General features: G+C 44.1%; 1 protein-coding gene across 1 annotated transcript; it reads right to left on the bottom strand.

Moving 5' to 3' along the window:
- Positions 1–521: 521 nt before the first annotated feature.
- On the bottom strand, positions 522–15,904 carry LOC133365908 (uncharacterized). The gene is made up of 5 exons (XM_061588353.1): positions 15,470–15,904; positions 13,613–13,814; positions 7,947–8,086; positions 7,081–7,145; positions 522–1,696 (listed from the first exon to the last, which is right to left on the bottom strand). The coding sequence occupies exon 5, from the start codon at positions 1,599–1,601 to the stop codon at positions 528–530; it is 1,074 nt and encodes a 357-aa protein (XP_061444337.1). The 5' UTR covers positions 1,602–1,696; positions 7,081–7,145; positions 7,947–8,086; positions 13,613–13,814; positions 15,470–15,904; the 3' UTR covers positions 522–527.
- Between the last annotated feature and the right edge of the window lie 5,630 nt (positions 15,905–21,534).

The following is a 21,534-nucleotide window of genomic DNA, read 5'->3' as shown; positions in this document are numbered from 1 at the left end:
TCCTGATGGTCAACTTCTTCACAAATTCTGTGGTATTTTGGGTCTTTTCTTTCAGCAGCAGCTGTGATTTCTTCAGTTTCAACACTGGCACAAGCTTGTTAAGGAATTCCAGTGTTTCCTTGACTTCCCACCTTTAGTGTTCAAGGCAAAGTAGCATTTCATATTCTTTGTCACTGATTTTCTGAGTAATTATGAACACAGCTGAGGAGACCTCTGTTAACAAGCTAAACTGCAACCAGTGTGATTCAATATCTCCACACAAGTTCATTATTGCTATAGGTTCTGGGAAAAGATCCGAGTTTTCCCTCCCTCCAGGAAAGTACCAGGAGATTTCTACTATCCCATCACTAATCTCTCAAGGGACGTTCCCACACTCTACATTCTGGTGTTGTCCTGTCCAGAGCCGAAAGAATGAGGCTGGAGTGTGTGTGCAAGTAAATCTCGTTTTATTAGAGTAATGGATACATCAAAGGCATTGCGCTTCATAGGAAACCTTACGCTAACTCACTAGAGTCCCTAACTATACTCTAGACATGCTCGGCAGCGTGTGAAGGAAGTTGACTCAACGACCCCCCACTGGGAGCGGCAGGCTTATATAGGAAATGTTTTCGAACGTAATCTCTGACTCCTTCGTAATTCCTGTCTTTGCCCTGTCTGTTTCTCGCGGCGACGGGAATGAGGAGACAGGGGACGCGCATCCAACAGCTCATCTGAAGACACCTGCTCCCGAGCAACGGGCTCGAGGTCAGGGGGCGGTGCCACACTGGAATCCTCCTGGGAACTGCTTGGTAAAGGAGGAGATGGCACTGACTCTGAAGCTTCCCCCCACAAGTCCTCTGCATCAACTGGGGGCGGTGCGCTCGGCTCCTCGGAAAGGGCGTTACTCGTGGGAACTGGCTGGAGAGCAGGCTGCCCCCCTCCCACACGATCCTGCTCAGACACAACAATCCCCAACTCTGCTTCTTCTGGCTGCGGAGGTGCCTGAAACTCATGCCTCCCCCCTTCCTGTCCCTTCTGAGTTGGCTGCAGCGCAACAGGTGTATAAAGAAATTGTGGTGGTGTTGACGAGAGCTAAGGACCTCATTGAAGAGTTTGGATGTGGAGAGACTACAATTTCCAATCTGTACAAAGGAAATGTTTGGCATGGAGATAAACACCAGGTTCTCTTTGAAGCCTCTGCTTTCAGCTAGGGAATGGGGCCTCCATTTTCTCACAATATCCCTCATAGCCCAAAGCATGAAGGTACATTTGGGGGCATGAAAGGGAGGCAAGTTCAAAGGGAGGACAAAGTGACACATTGTCATTTTGAGCAAGATCTCCTGCTCAAGGAAGCTGTCTGAGCAAAGTAGGACGGCAGAAGGGACATCAAGGGGGTTCACTGAAACTATGGTATCCATTTCCCTCAGACAGAACATCTCACCCCCATCATCAACCTCTGCATCTGAATCCTTCTCAGCCTTTACCACAAGGCCTGTGTTCCTGGCTGTCCCATTGAGGGCCATCAGTTTTCTTAAGAAGTACCAAGGTAAATCTTCCAGCATGTGAGAACGAGGCATGGCATTTAGGCTTTCTAAGTCCCAGGCTATGGTCTGAAGGCACATAAGGGCAGCTCCCTGCTGACGCTAAGCAGGGTCAGATCTGGTCAGTGCTTAGATGGGAGGCCGCCTGGGAACCATATGTAAGCCGCCTTGGGTTTCTGTCATGAAAAGAAATGAGGGGTATAAATGTAATAAAATAATAAATAAATAAAATTTCCAGGATTTCTCCCATGGTGAGCCTTCTGCTGCTTTGATGATGGAGCCCTAACTTCATCAAGAAGCTCATAACTGTGGGAAAAGGAAACCATGATTACTCCATGAAATATGAACATTTTTGAAGAAGAACTAGTCAAATTGCCTTGGAGGGGAGAAGGCTGGGTATGGAAGGAGTGAGTGACACTTTTCAAATATGCATCAAAAAGGTATTAATAAAATGAACCCATCTCTTCCTCTAATAGCAAACTTGAATGCAGAGTGCCAGAAGCTTTGTAGTGAATAATAAAAAAAGGCCACATGAAGGTATCATTTTCAGGGGTTCCCCAAAGTTTGCAGAAATACCCAAAAAGAAATGTGGGGGGGACCCACAGACCAGTGAGGACTGACCATACTCAATAGCCATGTAATGTTAAATGTCAGGAGAATGGGACAAGCAGGAAATCAAGGGAGTGGAAAGTCCTGCTTGGAGGGAATGGCTGATGAGAACCCTGAAAAGGAGCACTCCACAATGCATTGTAGCATTTGGTTGGAAGTTGCACTTGTAATTTTCTATGGCAATTGACAGGCCAGCCAGGAAACCGTAATTTAACAGTAGGCTTCTCCAGGGAGGGGAGGGGAGGGGAGGGGAGGGGAGGGAAATAAGGCTCAAAGACAAAACAGAGTGATTCACCAATTCTCTAATACAAAATAAATTAGGCTCTATTTCTTGAGCTCTATCTAGAGATGTTAAACCACAACTGTCACTAGAAGCTAAAATGATGAAACTTGAGTTTATCATACTTTGGACACGTAATGAGAAGACATGATTCACTAGAAAAGACAATAATGCTGGGAAAAACAGCAGGGAGTAGAAAAAGAGGAAGGCCAAACAAGAGATGGATTGATTCCATCAAGGAAGCCACAGACCTGAACTTACAAGATCTGAACACGGTGGTTCAGGACAGATGCTGTTGGAGGTCACTGATTCATAGGGTCGCCATAAGTTTTAATTTAATTTAAGTTAACCTGATTTTCATATCTGTTGTACTGTTTTTAGATTGTTTTTATTTTATATGTTCCTACTGTATTATATTGTGTATTTTATTGTATTTCCTATGTTATTGCATTTCTATGTTCACCGCACAGAGAGCTATTGCTAGTCGGGCGGTATAAAAGTTTAATAAATAATAATAATAAGTCATAATCGACTTGAAGGCACATCACAACCACCACCACCTAGAGATGAGGATTGAACCTGGGACCTTCTGCTGTGAGAAACTCTGCTATTCCGTGAAAGGAGGATGCAGGACATCTTAGTCTCCAGTGGAAATGAGGAAATGTTTACATCTGCAAGCAGCATTTCCTCACAAAATTCCACTTAATGCTATGGCAGCTGCCAGCCATTCCTTTTGTTAGTTAGATTGCTGGTTAAGTGTCCTTAATGGTCAATGCATGTCTCTTTATTGAAGTACATTGTTAGGATATTATATATACAGAATTTCTCTCCTGAGTGCCTTGAATGGAAACGCTACCCTCCTTTCCAGGTAAGAGAGCAAACGGGTCCGCACGTGTATGTGGGAAATGGAGGAGAGAAGAGTATAGAAGGCATCTCTTTTGCACACCACATGTGCCTCTGAAGGACTCTGACATGGCAAATAAGGATGGCATTTTCTGAAAATCTCAACTGTGAGCTTATCCATGCAGTTCACAGAATCATCGAATGGTAGAGTTGGAAGGGTCCTATAAGGCCATCAAGTCCAACCCCTTCTCAATGCAGGAATCCAAATCAAAGCATTCCCGACAGATTTCTTTTCTAATTGCTCCTTGATCTCAGTGAGAAGTGAGTAAAACTCATGCATATTAAATGCATCACTGCATAATACTATACACATATCTACATATACACTCCAGAATTTCTAAGTAACCAGCACATAGATACATCCAACAATGCACGTAACAATATCAAAATTAATTTGTATTAATACTAATAAAGTTATGCTGTAGAAATATAGCACTGTATGGGGCTTGATATCTATCTATCTCATAGAGTTTTGCATATAATTAATCAGGCTTTAGGGGAGGAAACACCTCACAATGCACAAGAGACTTGGAGATAAGCAGGCACTTGATGCAAGAGGCAGTCTGATGTGGGCAAAGCTCTGTTGGGTCAGAACTACTAAATTTTGTGCACGAATCCATTCCTCCTCCATCCCTAGTGGCGTAGCAAATTGGCTGCCTGGGAAGAGTACCACTTTGCCTTCTCCCCACTTGTATGCTGTCCTACAAACAAAGTAAAAATGCTGGAAGCCTTCAATGCTCTCTCCTCCAATGGAATCCAACATCTGGAATGTCTCACTGCTCAAGGAAGTGGGGTTTTGCCCTTCTGGTGCTCCCACACAAACCCAAGAGTTCTTTACAGCAAAATAAAATGCAAAATAAAATCAAGAACATGTTGCAGAATACACCAACAATAAAACACCAATCTGGAGGGGGGCATTATCACAACAGCAGGAGCAGCCCTCTTTCTCCCCCTTGCTCTGAGGAAGGGTGTCCATTCTCAGAACAAGGCATTCTGAGCGAGGGGGCCACTACTTTACTGCAGTGACTAGAACTAATTTTTAAAAAAATAATTAGAAAGCAAAAAAAAAAGTTTTAAAGGCTTAAGTAAGGGGAGGGCAAGAGCAATGGCAGCACATTAGCAACAACAACACCAGTTTAAACCAGGAAAGTTTAAAACCAGGAAACTTTAAGTTGGATTCCTGCACTGAGCAGGGGGTTGGACACTTCCAACTCTACTATTCTATGATTCTGTGATTCTATCAATGGAGGGTTAGGACTCGAGGTGGAGAGGGCAGTAGCAGGCCCAATCCAGCAGGCATTCTGGAGAGCCCTGTGGTGAGGAGGTCATGTGGGCAGTGAGTACGATTTCCCACAAGCCCTGCATCCCCCTAAGGGGATTTGAGCTTTCTTAAGCATGGAGTCCACATCATGTATGCCTTTACTCATGTCTCACATGAAGCTATCATATCTAGTCAGAACATGCAAATATGCTGCCCTCAGCAGCTTAATTGAGGAAGAAGCTCCCCAGTTTCCAGTGTGAAGACACTTGGTCAAACATGCAGCTTGCCAGGGACTTAGATAAGATGCTTTGCTTGCGAGCATCAGGGTTGAAAGGCTTGTTAAGCAATATTAGCAGATACAAGATGAAGCAAGTTAAAAGGGCTGAGCTCTATTTACACTCTCTGACATTCCAGCTTTTCTCTGTTGGTGTACTTAAAACCTCATCGCTTCACTCTGGCATTCTCAAACTCACTTTGCCCTCTGCCTTTTCCCTCCAGTTCCCTTCCCTTGCATGTTATCCCAGCAAATGTCTCATCCAAAATCCCCATTTGCTGAGACAATGGGAAGATGGGAGCAGTTGGTTAACCATAAGAAGAACATAGGAAGCTGCTTATCTAGCTCAGTGCTGTCTACTCTGACTGGCTGCGGCTCTCCAGGATTTCAGACAAGGGACCTTTCTAGCCCTACCTGAAGATGCCAGGGATTGAACCTGGGACCTTCTACATGCAAGGCAGATGCACCACCACTGAGCTACAGCTCCTCCCCAAAAGGAGAAATAGTCAAACCTTCCTGGGCCTTGATATTATTGTATTGTATTGTATTGTATTGTATGCAGATCTCCACCACCCACCAAGGATATCTTGCCCACTTCCTATACGTCTAGATGGGGGAAGGGGCTGTCATGAATTTATCCCCACCCCTCCTGCCTACCAGTTCTCCCCTATGCCTCAGCCCCACTGTAGTGTTACGAGGAAAATGCAAGCGCTGTTCAGGCATTCGCCTGACAACGATTTGAGGGAGGATTGAGCCACGCATACAAGCTCTGGCCCTGAACGTCCTCACTGGCTGGAGCTTCAGACTTTCAGACATTGGGCAGACAGTATGAAGGAGGATTTTTCATGCATTTTGGTGAACACACTTAGAATCCTCCTTCAGACCTTCCTGCTCAATGCTCGACTTTATCCATGCAGTATGTTCCCTGAAGGCCCCAACAGGGCTACAGGGATAGGAACATCTAGCTATATCCTTAGAATATAAACATGAGGACATGGGCTAGGCAGCCATCTTGTGCAATTTTTCTTTAAAGAGTATAATTTTTTCATACAATTTCACTGAATATGTTCCTCCTTAAGATGCCTCAGTTTGCTTTTTTCCTCTTCCCTCCCTGTCCCTTTCCCCTTATGTGTTGTGATTTTTAGACTGTGAGCCTGCGAGCAGGAAGTGGGCCTTTTTTTTTTAACTGATTACACATAATCCACTCTGGGAGCCTTTTTGGCTGAAGAGCGGGATACAAATATTTTAAATATGAAATAAATAAATGGGAATAGCAATCTTCCAAATAAAGATTGTATGTGTAGTACAAAAACTAAGCACTCATTCCAGAACAACCCTTGCAGAAATAGGTAATGGCAATTGCCTTTGTTCAACTTAAAGCAGTTTATTCCAAAGCAACTGTGGCGTGGAAGAATTGGTTAGAGCAGCCTTTCCCAACCAGTGTGCCTCCACATGTTGTTGGACCACAACGCCCATCAGCCTCAGCCAGCATTGCCAATGGCTGAGGCTGATGGGAGTTGTGGTCCAACAACATCTGGAGGCACACCGGTTGGGAAAGGCTGGGTTAAGGACATCTCTTTCTCCCTCTCTCATAATACCACTAGAGCTTGAGGTCACCCAATGAAGCTGAATGGCAGGAGAGAACTTCTTCACACTGCAAACAGTTAAGAATAGTAGAAGTCACTACCAGAAGATGTAAAGGCCACCAAGAGTAGAAACACACTCTCTGTTCTGCCAGTTCCACCTCTTCTCTTCTGAAAACGGGCACACAATGTTAGTCGCCCTTTTTTCTGTAAAACCTGGTGGGAGCAGCTTGAGTGTTTTTTTAAAAACAGCTCAGCTTCAAAGAGATTTCACAACTGATTGGCAGATCAATCCATTCCCTCTCCAGGTGTGGCTAATGGGAAAGCTTTGCTCTGGCAACTATAGTGTGTTCACAGCCCAATTCAGATCGCTTTAAATGGGTGTTAGATCTTTATGAAAGATAAGGTTGTGAATAGCTACTAGTCAAGATGGTTATATGTATATACCAGGTTCAGATGAACTATGCCTCTGAGAACATGATCAAGAGAGTGTTATTGCACTCTTGCTCTGCTTCTGAGCTTCCCAGAGGGATCTGGTTGGCCACTGTGGGAAAAAGAGGATGCCTTTGATCTAATCCGGAACGGTTCTTAAGTTCTTAACTTTGTTCCCATACCATATCCAGAGAAACCAGCGGCTGGAAAATCCTTACCATCAAAAATGTCTTCCTCTTTCTCCTCTGTTCCAAATCAGGCTCTTGCTCAGTGGATATATTTGCTAATTTATGTAAAAACAAAAACAGGAGACTGTTAAGGAGAAAATTAAGAACATAAAATTAGAAAAGTAGTATCCCTCATTCTTCAAGCAATGATAATAATTAGTATAAGGGATGGTTTACACAAATCAAGAAACTAACATGCCTGTGTTGTATGTCAGTGACACCCTCCCCTCCCCAACAACAACAACTATGGGGCTGTGATATTCCAGAACATTCAAGAACGTGCTAAATGCTGAGAGGGAAAGGTCCAGTCAGGGAATGTTTTACTCTCATGCAAGGAAAGCAAAAGATCAGTTTGGATAGAAGGAAACCTCAGGTTTAGGTTATGTGCTTCAGAATTATTATTATTATTATTAAATTGGTTGGAGAATGGTTGGAAAAGCAGAAGCACAAGGAAACAGACGGACAAAAGCTGACGCAGAGCTTAGGGTGATGTGGATCTCTATGTCATTGGCCAGAAAGCATGTCAAGAAATTAAAAGGGGGGGTGATTTTCCATATGATCGTTTAGAATAAATGCAGGTCCCTGCTGCAATATAAATCACGACTGTATGTGGAGTGTGGACTGAACACATCTTTGAGAAACATATAAGTTTTCAATTTAATAGTGGTTCCTAGCCCTCATGGCTTCTGAGAAGAATGAAGGCAGTGTTCTGGCTCTCTAAATATGCCAGTGCAATGGGTTATATACAGTTGATCTATGGACTTTGAATGCTTCCTCTAGGGATACTGCTATTCTGAAGCATCAGGGAAGAGTAAATTAGCATTCATAAATAGTTACTGATACAGTACAGGTCACACCTTCTGGGTCCTTGCTTCCATTCAGTACTGAATATAGCACTTCGCCTGGCTTTTCTGGCTCATTTTTTTCCCAACGTCTTCACAGTTTCTAGGAAACAGCCTTCTTCCTTTCTGATTTGGGCATGCTGTAGAAGAGCAAGCTAACAGAAAGACCTTAAAAATTAACAACTACATAATTTTATGCCTCAGGCTCCTATCCATCTCACACACACTCACACACACACCTTCCAAGAATCTTGAAAATACATTGTATGAATCTTTTCAGCACTATTCCCATGAAATTTTCTAGCTTTCAGAAACTGACAATTCATGAGCAAACTGCTGTTTGTTTATTGCAAGGGCCCCTGAGGATGGCATATGTCTCAGTGAAGAAGATTCACATTGCACCCTGCTATGGAGTCCCTGTCAGTGAGGGTTGGGTAGGAGAAACTAAAGGGGGACACTTGGGACACCACAGGGCTGGGAGCTATTCTCTTCTTTCTGCCCCTGGTGACCCCTCAGAAACCTTAGACATCAAGAGACTAGCCCACTCTTATCTCTATGCTGGGTTATGTTTCTGGGTATGCTGGGATGGTGGCAAATGGCTTTTTAGGTCCCAAAACAAATGAGATATTGGAGATCATCTGACTTTAAGCAGGGTGGGGGCAACCTTTAAAGCAGTTTCAAGAGGGCACTCCAATTTTGATCAGGGTAGTGAAACCAGGGAAGGTGGTCTTCATCCCTTTTCCCCCTGTATCATCTTCTCAGTCAAAATATACTCACCCAAAGCTGCCTTTTAGCTCTACTGGGGAAAAAGAGAGGACTATAGGCACAATGCAAGGGTAATAGCAGGTTCTGGGAAGCACCCATGAGCCCTGAACAGCCTCAACAGTGCTTTGCCAGTCCACACTGGGCAAGCTGGTTGCAACTCCATTTTTATGTTTACACATGGCCATAAATCAGGTCTGGGGAGGAGGTGAGGAGATGGGAGGATAATACAGGAAAACGCTGGAATGCAGTGGGTTGGAAATGACACAAACTGGATTCTCTGTAAAGACTCAGCAAATGAAAAGTGTCTATTCAAGACTTAGGACACATTCACACCATTCATTTATCCCACTGTTATTCCACTTTAAACACAGTCATGGCTTCCCTCAAAGAATCTTGGGAAGGGTAGTTTGTGAAGGGTGAGGAGAGTTCTTAGGAGACCCCTATTCCCCTCACAGAGCTACAATTCTCAGAGAGTCAGTCCCTCTTCCCAGAGAACTCTGGGAATTGTAGTTCTATGAGTGGAATAAGGGTCTTACAACAACTCCCAGCACCCTTCACAAAATACACTTCCCAGGATTCTTTGGGGGAAGCCAGGACTGTTTAAAATGGAACAATTGTGAAATAAATGTATGACGTGAATGTAATCTTAAATGGCCACCATTGAAGCAACTTTCTCCCCCCCCTTTCCCCCCCTTCTTCTTCTACACAAAGGACAACAGGAAAGGAGGAAAGCTGGCCCAGAACTTGATTAGAACGTAAAACTTCTGATCTGAGGTCCCTTCTCCCCATATAATGTTTGGAATACAGCAGAGAGGAGCATATCTCCTCATTTCCCACATTATCTGTATCTTGTGCAGGAAAACTTGGCTGAATTTTCTAAGAACTCCTATACCTCCTTGAGATGGCCCATAGAGAAGTGGCAAAAGCAGGGAAGGGCCAAATTAAGTGGTTTCAGTGGTGCTGAAAAAGGCAAGGTTGGAAAGGAAGAGGATGCCCCTGGGGCTTATGACTCCACAGCCATCATCATCCCATCATTGCCCTGAATTTCTATGAATATATTGCAATAAAGGAGTTCCATATACCGTCACTGACCACAGCCCAGTTCCAAGATTGGTAACAAAGGGAGAAAGCTTTTAAAAAAGAAAAATCTAAAAGAGAAAGAAAGAAAGTGTGAAATCTGAAGCAACTTAGTATTATGCAAAAGAAAAATACTAAAAAGTGACAAATTGGGTCCATAGTTCAAGATCAGGGGATGGTGAAATTTCAGAGGGAAAAATATCACCAATATTTCATCAGTGGGAACCAGAAATGCAAGTGTTGCTCAAATTTATCAAGGGAGAGTTGGTTCCTCTTGGGGTCATTCTGACACATGCAGAAGAGGTCAGATCCTCTGCTTTTTAAACATCTTGAAGTACATGATGAAATTGAATTTGCTCACATTCATCCCTTGTTATCCTTGCAGCTCTCAACTCCATTATCTGTTTTACTGTCAATATATAAACTCCTTAGGGCAAAAATCTGGCCTTTTTGCTTATATTAGTATGTAAAGAGCTACCTAATTTATAGCACTGTATAAAATATTAACTTTTCTAAATGTGTTCACTCCTGACACAGTGGCAAGAGCCACCAGTCATCACTCTACTCCATGTGGAGAGAACTCAGTGCTTATTATATAAAACAACAAGATTCTAGACCTCGTGGCAGATGTGAATTCCATACATCCTCTCTCCAAGCTCTTTGGAAGCAACCACACAAAATCATCTAGTCAGGTGCAGTGTTGCCAGTTCATTTTGTTCCAGTCTTGGTGCTAATCCTGGGATGAACAAGTGGAAATTTGTCCCTGGCACAACTATAGTTCAGTGTTCTTGTTCATCATAATGTTATGTTCTGAACAAAGTTGCCTCCTGCCTGATCATATGAATGAACTAATAATGATTATCAATAAAGGGAACAAAACTACCAGGAACGACGAAAAAACTGAACTCGACAAAAAACCCTGAACTCACTGCATTCAAGAAGTTGCTTAACAAGAGTCGTGCAAAATTACAAGAAGGAGAAGGAAAGTTTAGCTAACATAAGTTAAAATGGCAATGATTGTGAAACTATACTCAGTCCACACTCACCAAGGACAAAACAAAGGGTCTCACAACTGAACATTCATCCCCCCCTCATTTCAATTCTGTGCAGAAATACTAATGGCAGTACAGTCTGAAAAGATTATAGGAATGGCTTATTTGTTTGTCAAAAGGTGGTGGATGGGTGGAGGTTAAATAACTAAAATTAACACACAGCTCTTCATTAGGAACTGTTTCCCACTCTGTGCTTTCCAGGAGTGATACTGATATAGGGTAATTGCTTGCTAATAGTCAAGGATTTACAGGCAGATGTTTTTCTAAACCAGGAGTGATGAACCTCAGTGCCAGGGGCCAAATGCAGCCTTCCAGACCTCTCTATCTGGCCCTCAGAACTCTCATAGGAAGGTGCCTTAAACCAAGTCAAACCATTGGTCTAGCTCAATATTGTCTACTGAGACTAGCAGGAGCTCTCCATGGTTTCAGACAGGGAGACTCTCCCAGAGATGCCAGGAATTGAACACGGGACCTTCTGCATGTAAGGCAGATGCCGCCCTGGGCTCCTGCTGGGTGGGATATAAATCAAATAATAAATAAATAAAATAAAAATGTTCTAACCACCGAGCTATGGCCTTTCCCCAATGCACTGGCTAGGAACTAGCCCCAGGCCACACACCCTCTTTCCAGGCCACACCCCTTGCTGGCTCTGATTTGCCCCTTGAGTATATTTGCCTGGCTGGGAATGTGCCCTTGAACTCTTGAGAATGCCTCTTGCTTCCCTGTAAGGAGGATAGAGAGGGGTGTGTGAGTGGTGCATAGGAACTAGCCAGAGCTTGGAAAAGTTACTTTTTTGAACTACAACTCCCATCAACCCAATCCAGTGGCCATGCTGGCTGGGGCTGATGGGAGTTGTAGTTCAAAAAAAGTAACATTTCCAAGCTCTGGAACTAGCCTATTGTACAAAGGTAAACATTTAATTTGTTGCTCCACCCACTTTTGCTTCTGGCCCTGTTCAGCACGGCCCTCAGAAGATTTGCCTAGAAGGAAATGTGGCCCTTGGGCTGAAAAAGATTCCTGACCCCTGCTATAAATAGGCAGTTTGCCTGCAAAATGGAGGTGGGGGTCTGAGACCAGCTGGTGTTAGCGGTGGGAGGGAAATGAGAAAATATAGCACAGCTGGCACTTTGAATTTGGAGTCAGACAGCGGTGCAAGTTTAGATGAAGATACATAGGAGGGGGGAATGCTATTGCATTGAGAATCTGATGCAAGATCAGAGGCTTCTCTGCCAGCAGTAGGAGACATTTTGGTTCCCTTATTCCCTACTTGACTTGTACATCATACAAATATTACAAAGGCAAGTCTCCAGTGCTCTCTCATCCAAAAGGAATGAACCCAGTGATGCTTCCCTTGAACCCCTTGCCACCACCAGGAAAATAAGGAATGCAGGGCTGAGCAATACTTTCACACTCTAATGCACAACTGAAGAGGCAGCCTGCCTTTGTCATGGGGTCAGAAGTGGGAAAGTCTGCTTTCACTGCTTCCTGTTAGGCCAAGTCATCAGAATGAAAGGGAAACGATTGCCCTGGAGAAATCAAAACTCAAGAGGGAGCAAATTAAGTAATCCAATGCTAGCAGTAAGGGGGAAGACAAAACCTTGGGAGTCTGGTTCCTAGTGTTTACATACACCAGAACCTCCCCTGTTCCTTTCCTCCAACAATGTTGGACTCTAATTCTTACCCCAAGTAGGGATGGAAAAATCTGTCTGGTTTGGTTTGCTCGGGTTCTCATTTTCCAATGTTCAGTTCTCTGTATTTCTACAAAGATCTGCATTATTTTTTTTAAAAAAACCATCATCATGAAACTTCACCATTGTAGTGCGATTTCTCCAAATAAACACATTTTTATAGGTGGTTTTGACAAAGGTACACATTTTTGCAAGCTGTTTCTCATCATTTCATGCCTTTGGGGCATGTTATTTTCACTCATGTACTCATTTTTATGCACACTTCCCCCTAATATATGCATTTTTGTAAATGTTGTTTAGTTGGCGAACTGCATCCCAAACTTCTAATAAATGCGAATTTTGAAGGATGGCTGTGTTTTGGTTCTCATATTGTTTCGGAAATTGTGAATTTGATAAATTCTGCTTGAAATGCGAACTGGATTGAAATTCTCACCCATCCCTAAGCCCAAGATGACCACTGATCTAACCCACTAGAACGGGGGTAGGGTTAGGGTCAGCCCAAGGGCCAAAGGGATTGCATGCTAGTGATAACAGCCAAGAGTGGGTGGGGCCAGAAGCAAAGTGGGTGGAGCTGAGAAGGTGATGCAGACAGTGGTACAATAGGCAGCATTCTAGCTCTGCAAAAGCTAAGCATTTCTGCACCCACCCACCCCCACCTACTTTCTCTCTCCATCCAGCCAAGCAAGGGGCATAATCACCATTCAAGGATACCTTCCAGCCGGGCAAAAGCACTCAATGAGAGCACAGAGCAGGGCTGGTGAGGGACATGGCTTGGGGAGAGTCTCCAGGGATGGAGAGAGAGGGCCACAGGTGCCCTGTCCCTGCACTAGAACCTACTGCCTGCCTTAAAAGGTGGGCACAGCGATCAAGAAAGCGCTGTAAAGAATTTCATTTATTTATTTATCCAACAAAATGAGGATACCACTTAACTGGAAATAAAACCTCCAAGCAGTTTACAAAGAATATAGAGCATATGTTAAAATGGTCAACAAAAATAAACATTAGAAACAAGTTTATAAAAAGCAAGATGAATAAAGTCAACAGCTAAAAGTACAGATGCTAAGCTAAAATTGTGGATTAAAAAACACATTAACTTTACATGATGGATCCCAGGACTCAAGCACAGCTTTGACCCAAAGGCCCTTCCTCTAGCTACAGATGTATTCCTCAGCGGCCCTCTTCTACCAATGCTCAGGTCACTCTCTTCCTTCTTACTCTCTCCTTCAGGTGTAGCCTGGCTGGGTCCACTTCCTGAAGAGGTTGTGGGGCTGAGCCTTGGCTCAGATTAAGCTTGACTGCACCTAAAATGCACATAAAACAAGGATGCCAGTTTTGGTGTTAGCTTCTCTAATGTATGGTTCCATTCTAAGATACAGAAATGTATTGATCAGTGTTCAGGTACTAGGACCTAGAAGATCGTGATCTGTATTCTAATATGGTTATGTTCCATATTGTTTTAAGGGAAAAAGTACTGACCAAGAAAAAAGTGCTTATTTAAAAATAAACAGTGTGACTTTCCAGAAGATCTTGTGCATTCCAGACCTGAAAACAGCTTGAATGTGAGTAATGTATGAGCAAAGCTGACCAGCTGTTTCATTTATACTTAATGTCAGTTTCATACAACAAAACTGGTAAGGAATTATGGAACTTTTGCTCATTTTTATACATGGTTTTTGTAAAATGAGAAATCAGAAATAAAATGATCACTGAAGAAAAAAAATTGCCACCCTGGCTCCTGCTGGGAGGAAGGGCAGGATATAAATCCAATAAACAAATAATAAATAAATAAATACTGAACTCACCAGGTGCTAACAAATCACCACCACCATCTCAGTTACCCTGTCTGTAAAATGGGTATAATCAGGGCCTGTGTGTGTGTGTGTGTGTGTGTGTGTGTGTGTGTGTGTGTGTGTGTGTGTGTGTGTGTGTGCAAGTGTGGGTGGGTGTGATGGTAATCACCGAGTGCCAGCACATCTTTTTTTGCTGGCCATGACAGCCATTTTGTGCTGACACCCATAGCACTTTCATCAATGTATGAGTACTGGCATCTCATTTTTGACCAAAAAAAGCTCTGAGTATGTACTGGCCTGCACTCACAGGAGTGTTGTAAGGCTAACTATTACAAGGACATAAAGTACTGTTAAGGCACAGCATTCATAATTAATAATAATTATAATAATCATAACAATGTGGAATAAGCAAAGCCATGGGCATTGTGGAGTAATACTTGGCACTGGATTGTTCATTTTCATTTTCAGCATACAGCCAGATTTGAAAACTCATCTAGGTTCAGTTAACGAGGGGTGGTGGACCTCCAGCCCACGGGCCTAGTTAGGCATGGCACAGGTCCCAGTTTGGCCTGTTTTCCCCAAAACCACATCCACCTTCCCACACCTGATATATGTGACGCCAAGTCTTGGGCAGGTAGGGACATGATGCAAACAAACTATTCAGAGGCTTACAGTGTGCTCCCAAGTGTTCCTTGGCAAGGTAGGGTTGGTCTCACCGCCAGTCAGCTGTTCAGTAGTGACCGCAAGGCCATCCTGTGCTACCATGTTCCCCATCAGGAACTCTGTAGCACAGTCGCCCCTTGCTGAAATCAAGGCTTGAAGTCAGCACTGATCAGCTGGTTGGCAGTGACTTCAAGCCGCACTCAGATAGGCTTGGATTGTCCTTTGCAACACAGCTTGAACTCAAACCACTCTACAAAGGAAAAATGGGACACCTGACATCATGGTGACATCAGATGATTGATAGGTGGTGGGCCCCACCCACCTGTCAGTGGCCCACTGGAGGTGGGGGAACCCAGGATCCAGCCTGCTGGCTGGAAATCGTTCTCCATCCCTGAGTTAAAAGTTCATTTGTAGATGTGGAACTTTGAGAAGGACACACTGAATCCAGAGATCTGGATAATCAAATTCCAGAAAATTGGGAGTTTTACCAAACATTAACTCACCACTTGCTGGAGGCCCTAAGTCTGGAGACAAATCTGGAAAGAGACTCCTTCTCCCTTCCAAGGACTGCTGGCACCTCTGTTCTCCTTTAATCTGGATCTTCATCAAGAGTTTTCGCATCTTCTCCTTTGGGTTCTGCAGCTTATCCAAGGTGTCATAACCATTCTCGGAGATTAAGCCCTGAGAGAGGCCATATAATCCAGGATGAGATCAGGCACTCTTTAAATAAAGGCGATGAGTTTCTCATGGCCTCTCCGGATTGTCTCAAAGGCCATGGGTGGAGGCAACAGTGACTGAGAAGTAACAGGTATGTTGCTATTAGACTGTGCTTCAGTGTAGAGTAGCTCTCACCGCCTTTCTCTGCTAAGAAATCCTAATGCACAACAATAGTTTCTTGTATGAACAAACTGTGTGTGCTTCTGGCGACATGCATGCAACAGTTGGATCTTTTCCTTTGTAGAGATTCCTGGGTTTAATGATCAGTGGGTTACATTGCTTGAATTCTGAACCTTTGGATCAGTTGAAAGGGCATCACCAATTAACTGTAATTAAATGTAATTAATGTTATGTATATTTGTATAATTTTCTTAATGATGTTATTTGTTATTTAGTTTAATTTTTGTAAATTGTATTGTTTTCATTGATGAATTTTTATACTTGTGTCTATTTTTCTTTGTAACAATAATAATAACTGGGCAAATATTGTTTGTCATGCTTACAAAAACTGCATTCCCTGAGGAGGGAATAAATACCTTGATGGCTGCAGGGAAATTGATCTAAACATCAAAGAATGAATCCCTTTTTCTTCAAAACTGTTGATTTATTCACATGTAAATAAAAAATCTTTACAGTCTGTAATGTGAGGGGCCTGGCTTATTGGTCAGATCTAGCCCCTACAGCTTTCTCTCCTGATCTGATGAAAAAATAAAGCACTCTGTTCTTTAGAGATCTCTTAAACAACAGGCAGAGGGATCCACAATGTTAGTACTACAAACCACAGCACTAAGATCCTAGATACACCCCTTGCCTGCTCTTTAAAAGGGAGCATTTCCAACTACCACCCCCAGATGCTGAGTGTGAGTGTGTGTGAGAAGCAGCTGTGTGTCTACATACCTGGTAATGTGCGTTCGGTAGGTGCGGTAAGTGTCTATGTATATTTGTGTGTATGCCATGGGCCACACCCACTGTTGCCATGTGCCTACTGAAGGTGTGGCTGACCATCAGTGCAGCTCTCAGGCTGGAAAAGGTAAGCTACCCCTGATCTATAAGACCAATAAGCTAAGATTTTTTTACCTGAACAACCATCCTAACAGATTCCAATGAAGCATTCACAAGTGCAATTGTTCACTATGGCTCTTCTTCAAGACCTCTTGGAATTTTGACCATCAAGGTGTTTTTCCAGAGCCTAGCACCAAGGGGCTAGTCCTGACCCAAGCAGAAGAAGTTGCATGGTAGCCAGGAATAGCAAGTGTAGCCCTCCACTGGTTCACACGGAGAGTGCAATATTGGGGGAAAGCTTTCTCAGATAAAGTAGATGAGACTATGTAATATGGAATTACCACTTTTTTTTTCCTGGAGAGAGGTTCTGTGCTTTGCAGAGCAAGCAGAAATTCAGCAAGTAAACTTTACCTGCTTAATTTCTGCCTGTTATGTAAGGCACAGAACCTCTCACCAGAAAACGAAGCGGCAACTCTACTCTGTATTATGTGATCTCTTCTACCTTAAAGAGAGAGACCCCCATCAGTGGCTTGTATTGTCCTTGCCTTGAATAGTGCACGTGTCAGAGAGAATGGACTGAGGGGCGGGCAAGGGAAGGGAGTGAAGGGACAAGAGAGAAGAGCAAATCCTGCTTTACAGGTTGCCAGCGGCTTCTCTCCATCCTCTGCCTTCCCCTCCAAAGCAATGTGCAGTAGGCCTTGGCCAGGGAACCTGCGGCATTCCATGTACAGTTGCCCATTGGCCATGCCTGCTGGGGATTATTATCATCATCATCATCATCATCATCATCATCACTACAGTAGGGCCCCACTCATATGGCAGGTTACGTTCCAGACCCCCTACTAAAAGCAAAACCCACCGAAAAGCAGAACTTCTTCAATAAAATGGCGCCCAACGCCCGAAAAACGCCGTAAAAGCGGAAGAAGTGCCGTATGAGTGGGGCCTTACTCTAATTTTAGCCGCCGTATTAGCAGAACGCTGAAAAGCATGCCACCGAAAAGCAGGGCCCTACTGTACATGATTCACTAGAAAAGACAATCATGCTGGGAAAACCAGAAGGGAGTTGGATTGATTCCATCAAGGAAGCCACAGACCTGAACTTACAAGATCTGAACAGGGTGGTTCATGACAGATGCTGTTGGAAGTCACTGATTCATAGGGTCGCCATGAGTTGTAATCGACTTGAAGGCACATAACCATAACAACACTATTATTATTATTATTATTATTATTATTATTATTAGATTTATATCCTGCAGTTCCTCCCAGCAGGAACCCAGGGCGGCAACGATGGGAGCTGATAGGAGCTGTGGTCCAGCAACAAAGGTTCCACATCTCTGCAGTGGGCACTCCACCACAAATATGACAGTTCTGCCCATGCAATTCCTCTCCCTTGGGGAAGCGAGGCATTAATATGAACGAGAGCCCCACCTACTGAGACAGGCAAAAGGATGGGGTCAGAGAAAGAGGGATGGGTAGGAGAGGCAGCATGCCGTGATGGGCGTGTGTTGGAACTCAGCAGCCAAAACGTGGGCTGCGAGTCTGAAGGCTAGTATGTTATATAACACGATTCTGTTATGTGGTTGCCTTCCCAATTATTTTCCTGGTGATGCTTTGGCTTGAAGGGAAAGGAGCATGTTTCGCTCCACCTGCAACTCAGTCCTCCCAAGGCTTCCCAACCACGCCCCAACCTGTTATTCGGTCTCTGCCACTGCCAGTCAGCTGGAATGGATCTCTTGAAAGACACAGGACGCAGTCCGACCAAAACGCTTTGTGTAAAGCTACACGGCATGATCCAAAACAAATAATTGTGGTTTCACCTCTGTAAATGTTTCCCCTTTCCCCCTACCAGGAAGCTGACTTCTTTTCCGGCATGTCCCCTTGTATCTTTCACAGCAGCGTGAACAGCAGGAAATTCAGGGAATGGATCTGCGTGCTGGGAAAAGCTTCACCTCCTGAACTTTTGCACATTGCCAGGCCCGGCCTCCAAGAGGTCTTCTGTATCTTTAAAAGTTGTGCAGGGAGAAGGGAGAATTCCACCTTGTGGTTTTTCCCATTACAGGGTTGCAAGAACACCTGCACTTGGCTGACTTTCTCTTCTCCTAAAGATACAGGATCAGTCTCAGGCCCTGAACTTGGCAACCCTAATGGGAGCACATCCTATGGTTGCCTAGGATCTATGAAATGCTACCTCCCCCTATGCCCACCACTCTCCTGGATTAATATTATGGTTATGCTGAGCTGAAAGGTGGTTGGCACCCCCAGCCTGGAGTCTCCGATTGTCACAGACCAGACCTGAGCATTTGTTTGATTCTAGAGTTTTTATATCAGTACCAAAAAGAGACAGGCAGATGTTATTAAAATCTGGAGTGACTCCATTGAATTTGAGAGCACCAGAAAATGGTAACATAGAAAGCTGCTATTGGTAGACCATTGGTACACCTAACTCAATATTGTCTCCACTGACTGGCAGCAGCTTTCTAGGATTTCACATGGGACATTCCCAGGCCTACCTGGAGATGGGCATTGAACCTGGGACCTTCTGCATACCAAGGTTTGATCTCTCAGTTGCTTTGGTGATTTTGGTGTTTGGAACTTGGCCGCTCTTGCTTCATGTAATGGAATCCCCAGTGGCGCTGCAAGCCAAGACAGGCGTTTTCCTTGGCTCCTTTGCACCTGGGGAACGATTCACACACTCCTCATCATAATCATGCTCATGCACGTGAGTTTCCACCCTCTCCCTCCACAAATCCCAGCCAAATTTCGTTATCTGACAGCCGCCAGTCAATTCCAAATGAATTGGTGATACCATCTAGGCTGGCAGCTGAAATGCAAGTTTAGCTGGAAATCTTCCCTCTCCATGATCCCCTGAGGGTAAGGGGGAGTTCAAATATGCATGCAATCGTCATGTATGATACAGAAAGCAACATAAATCAATGATATATCACAAGGGAGAGGTCTTACCTGAAGGGTGACTATACTCCTTACGTGTTAGATACGGATGAATATTAATATGGAACGCAGTTTGTGCCCTGATGAACTCTGGCGTGAACTATGTCAGCGGATGTGGGCAATGACCCACACATTGGGAAATGTAGTGCCTTGACACTGTCTAGGTCTATATTAGAAATAAGACATTCTACGAGAGCGAAAGGCTAAAGCAGCCTCCCCCAACCTGGGGCCCTCCCAGTGTTATTGAAACACCATTCCTGACTATTGGCCATTTTGGCTGGGGCTGATGGGTACTGGAGTCCATCCACATTGGGAGGACCAGTTTGGGTAAAGGTGAGCTAAAGAACTGGCTTGTTCTTTGCAATTGTTTTCAGACCACCTGCACCTCTTCTGTCTGCCCATCCCCTCTTTTCCTTAACTCCTCCATCTGGTCTTTCCCTTTATTCCTCTGGACAACTCCTTCTCTCAAGTTGCAGCCTTCATATCTTAACCCAAGGATGGATCAGAGCCTGGAAAAGTTACTTTTTTTGAACTACAACTCCCATCATCCCCAGCCAGCGTGGCCACTGGATTGGGCTGATGGGAGTTGTAGTTCAAAAAAGTAACTTTTCCAGGCTCTGGGATGGATACACTATTGCCCTCCAGATGTTGCTGGACTGCAACTTTCAATATCCCTAACCATCAGCCCTACTGACTCGAGCTGGAGTTGGAGCCCAAGAGCATCAGAAGGGCCACAGGTTCTCCACCCTTGGTTTAATCCCCCTCTTCACTTAGCTTACCCAAGTTTCTTGTTTTTCCTTCCCTAAGTGCTAAGCATCTCAGCCAATGGTAGCCAAAGAGCCTCATTGTCTAAGTTGGGGGTCGCCATGGTAATGCCCACAGGCACCAGTATGCCCACCACCACTTCCTATTGCATCCACAAAAGGTTTCAGCAAAATTCCTCAAAAATCTGCAATGCGTGAGAAACTGTTTGCTCGCTCTGCCCACTGCGGCCTCTCCTACATTGAATACCCCTCTTTAAACAAGCCCACATTTCATTGGGTGGCCGGACTGGATACCTTCCTTCCCTTCTGTTCTGAACAGAGGAGAGGTGCAAACAGCTTCTCTCTGTGAGCGAGTGCAGCCGCAGTTGACGTGGGTGCCTTTTCCTCCATTGACTGTGGGCGGAGGGCATGCCTGCACCATTTTGCAGCCCAGTCTTTTTCTGCTCTTTCAAATATGGCAGCCATCTTGTGTTATGCCACACCTCCTCGGCAGCCATTTTGTGACTGGCACCCATGACACTTGCTCAAAATTTCAAATGTTCCCACTTGCCAATGAAAGATTGACACTCCGCAGTCTAGGCCGTCTTGCCAATGATAGTCAGACACAATTCTGCCTGTCTCTCCTCTCTGTGGCATGTAGGCAGATTCCACAGTCTTGGCAGTGGCTTTACCACTACCAGTTAGTTAACTACACTCCCTTCTCATGTGCCTCCTTCTGTCTGGAAGCATTTTTTGGCACACAAACAATCCCTCCCTGCAAAAAAGTTGCTAGACTCCATAGTAAACTTGTTGCTTATCTAGCTCTAAGGGCTTCACCGTTATAGAGCCTTGCATACAGATCATGCTCATTTACATTTTACTTAAATTTTACTTACAAGATCTGTATGTTTATATACAAAAAAGAACCCTTTTTGTGATGGAATCCTATTTCTGGAATACCCTCTCTAGAAGAAGCATGAATACAGAGCGAACGGGACAGACGAGCTAAGCGGAAGGCACGTCAAACAAATCCTCATCGCGACTAGGGTTACCATCATTTTGTCATTTCAAAAAGAGTACATTTGGCTTTGATAAGTCAAAAGTAAGAGTATGCTGTTGCACCATCTCAAAAAGAGTACATGTACTCTTAAAAG

The sequence above is a fragment of the Rhineura floridana genome, chromosome 11 (genome assembly GCF_030035675.1).
Source record: "Rhineura floridana isolate rRhiFlo1 chromosome 11, rRhiFlo1.hap2, whole genome shotgun sequence".
Lineage (NCBI taxonomy): Eukaryota > Metazoa > Chordata > Lepidosauria > Squamata > Rhineuridae > Rhineura > Rhineura floridana.
Note: the sequence above shows the minus strand (reverse complement) of the source record. Positions and strands in the feature narration are given on the sequence as shown.

What these genes read in the sequence shown, in the direction of transcription:
- LOC133365908 (XM_061588353.1), bottom strand. Translation starts at nt 1,601, where the DNA reads ATGTGCCTTCAGACCATAGCCTGGGACTTAGAAAGCCTAAATGCCATG.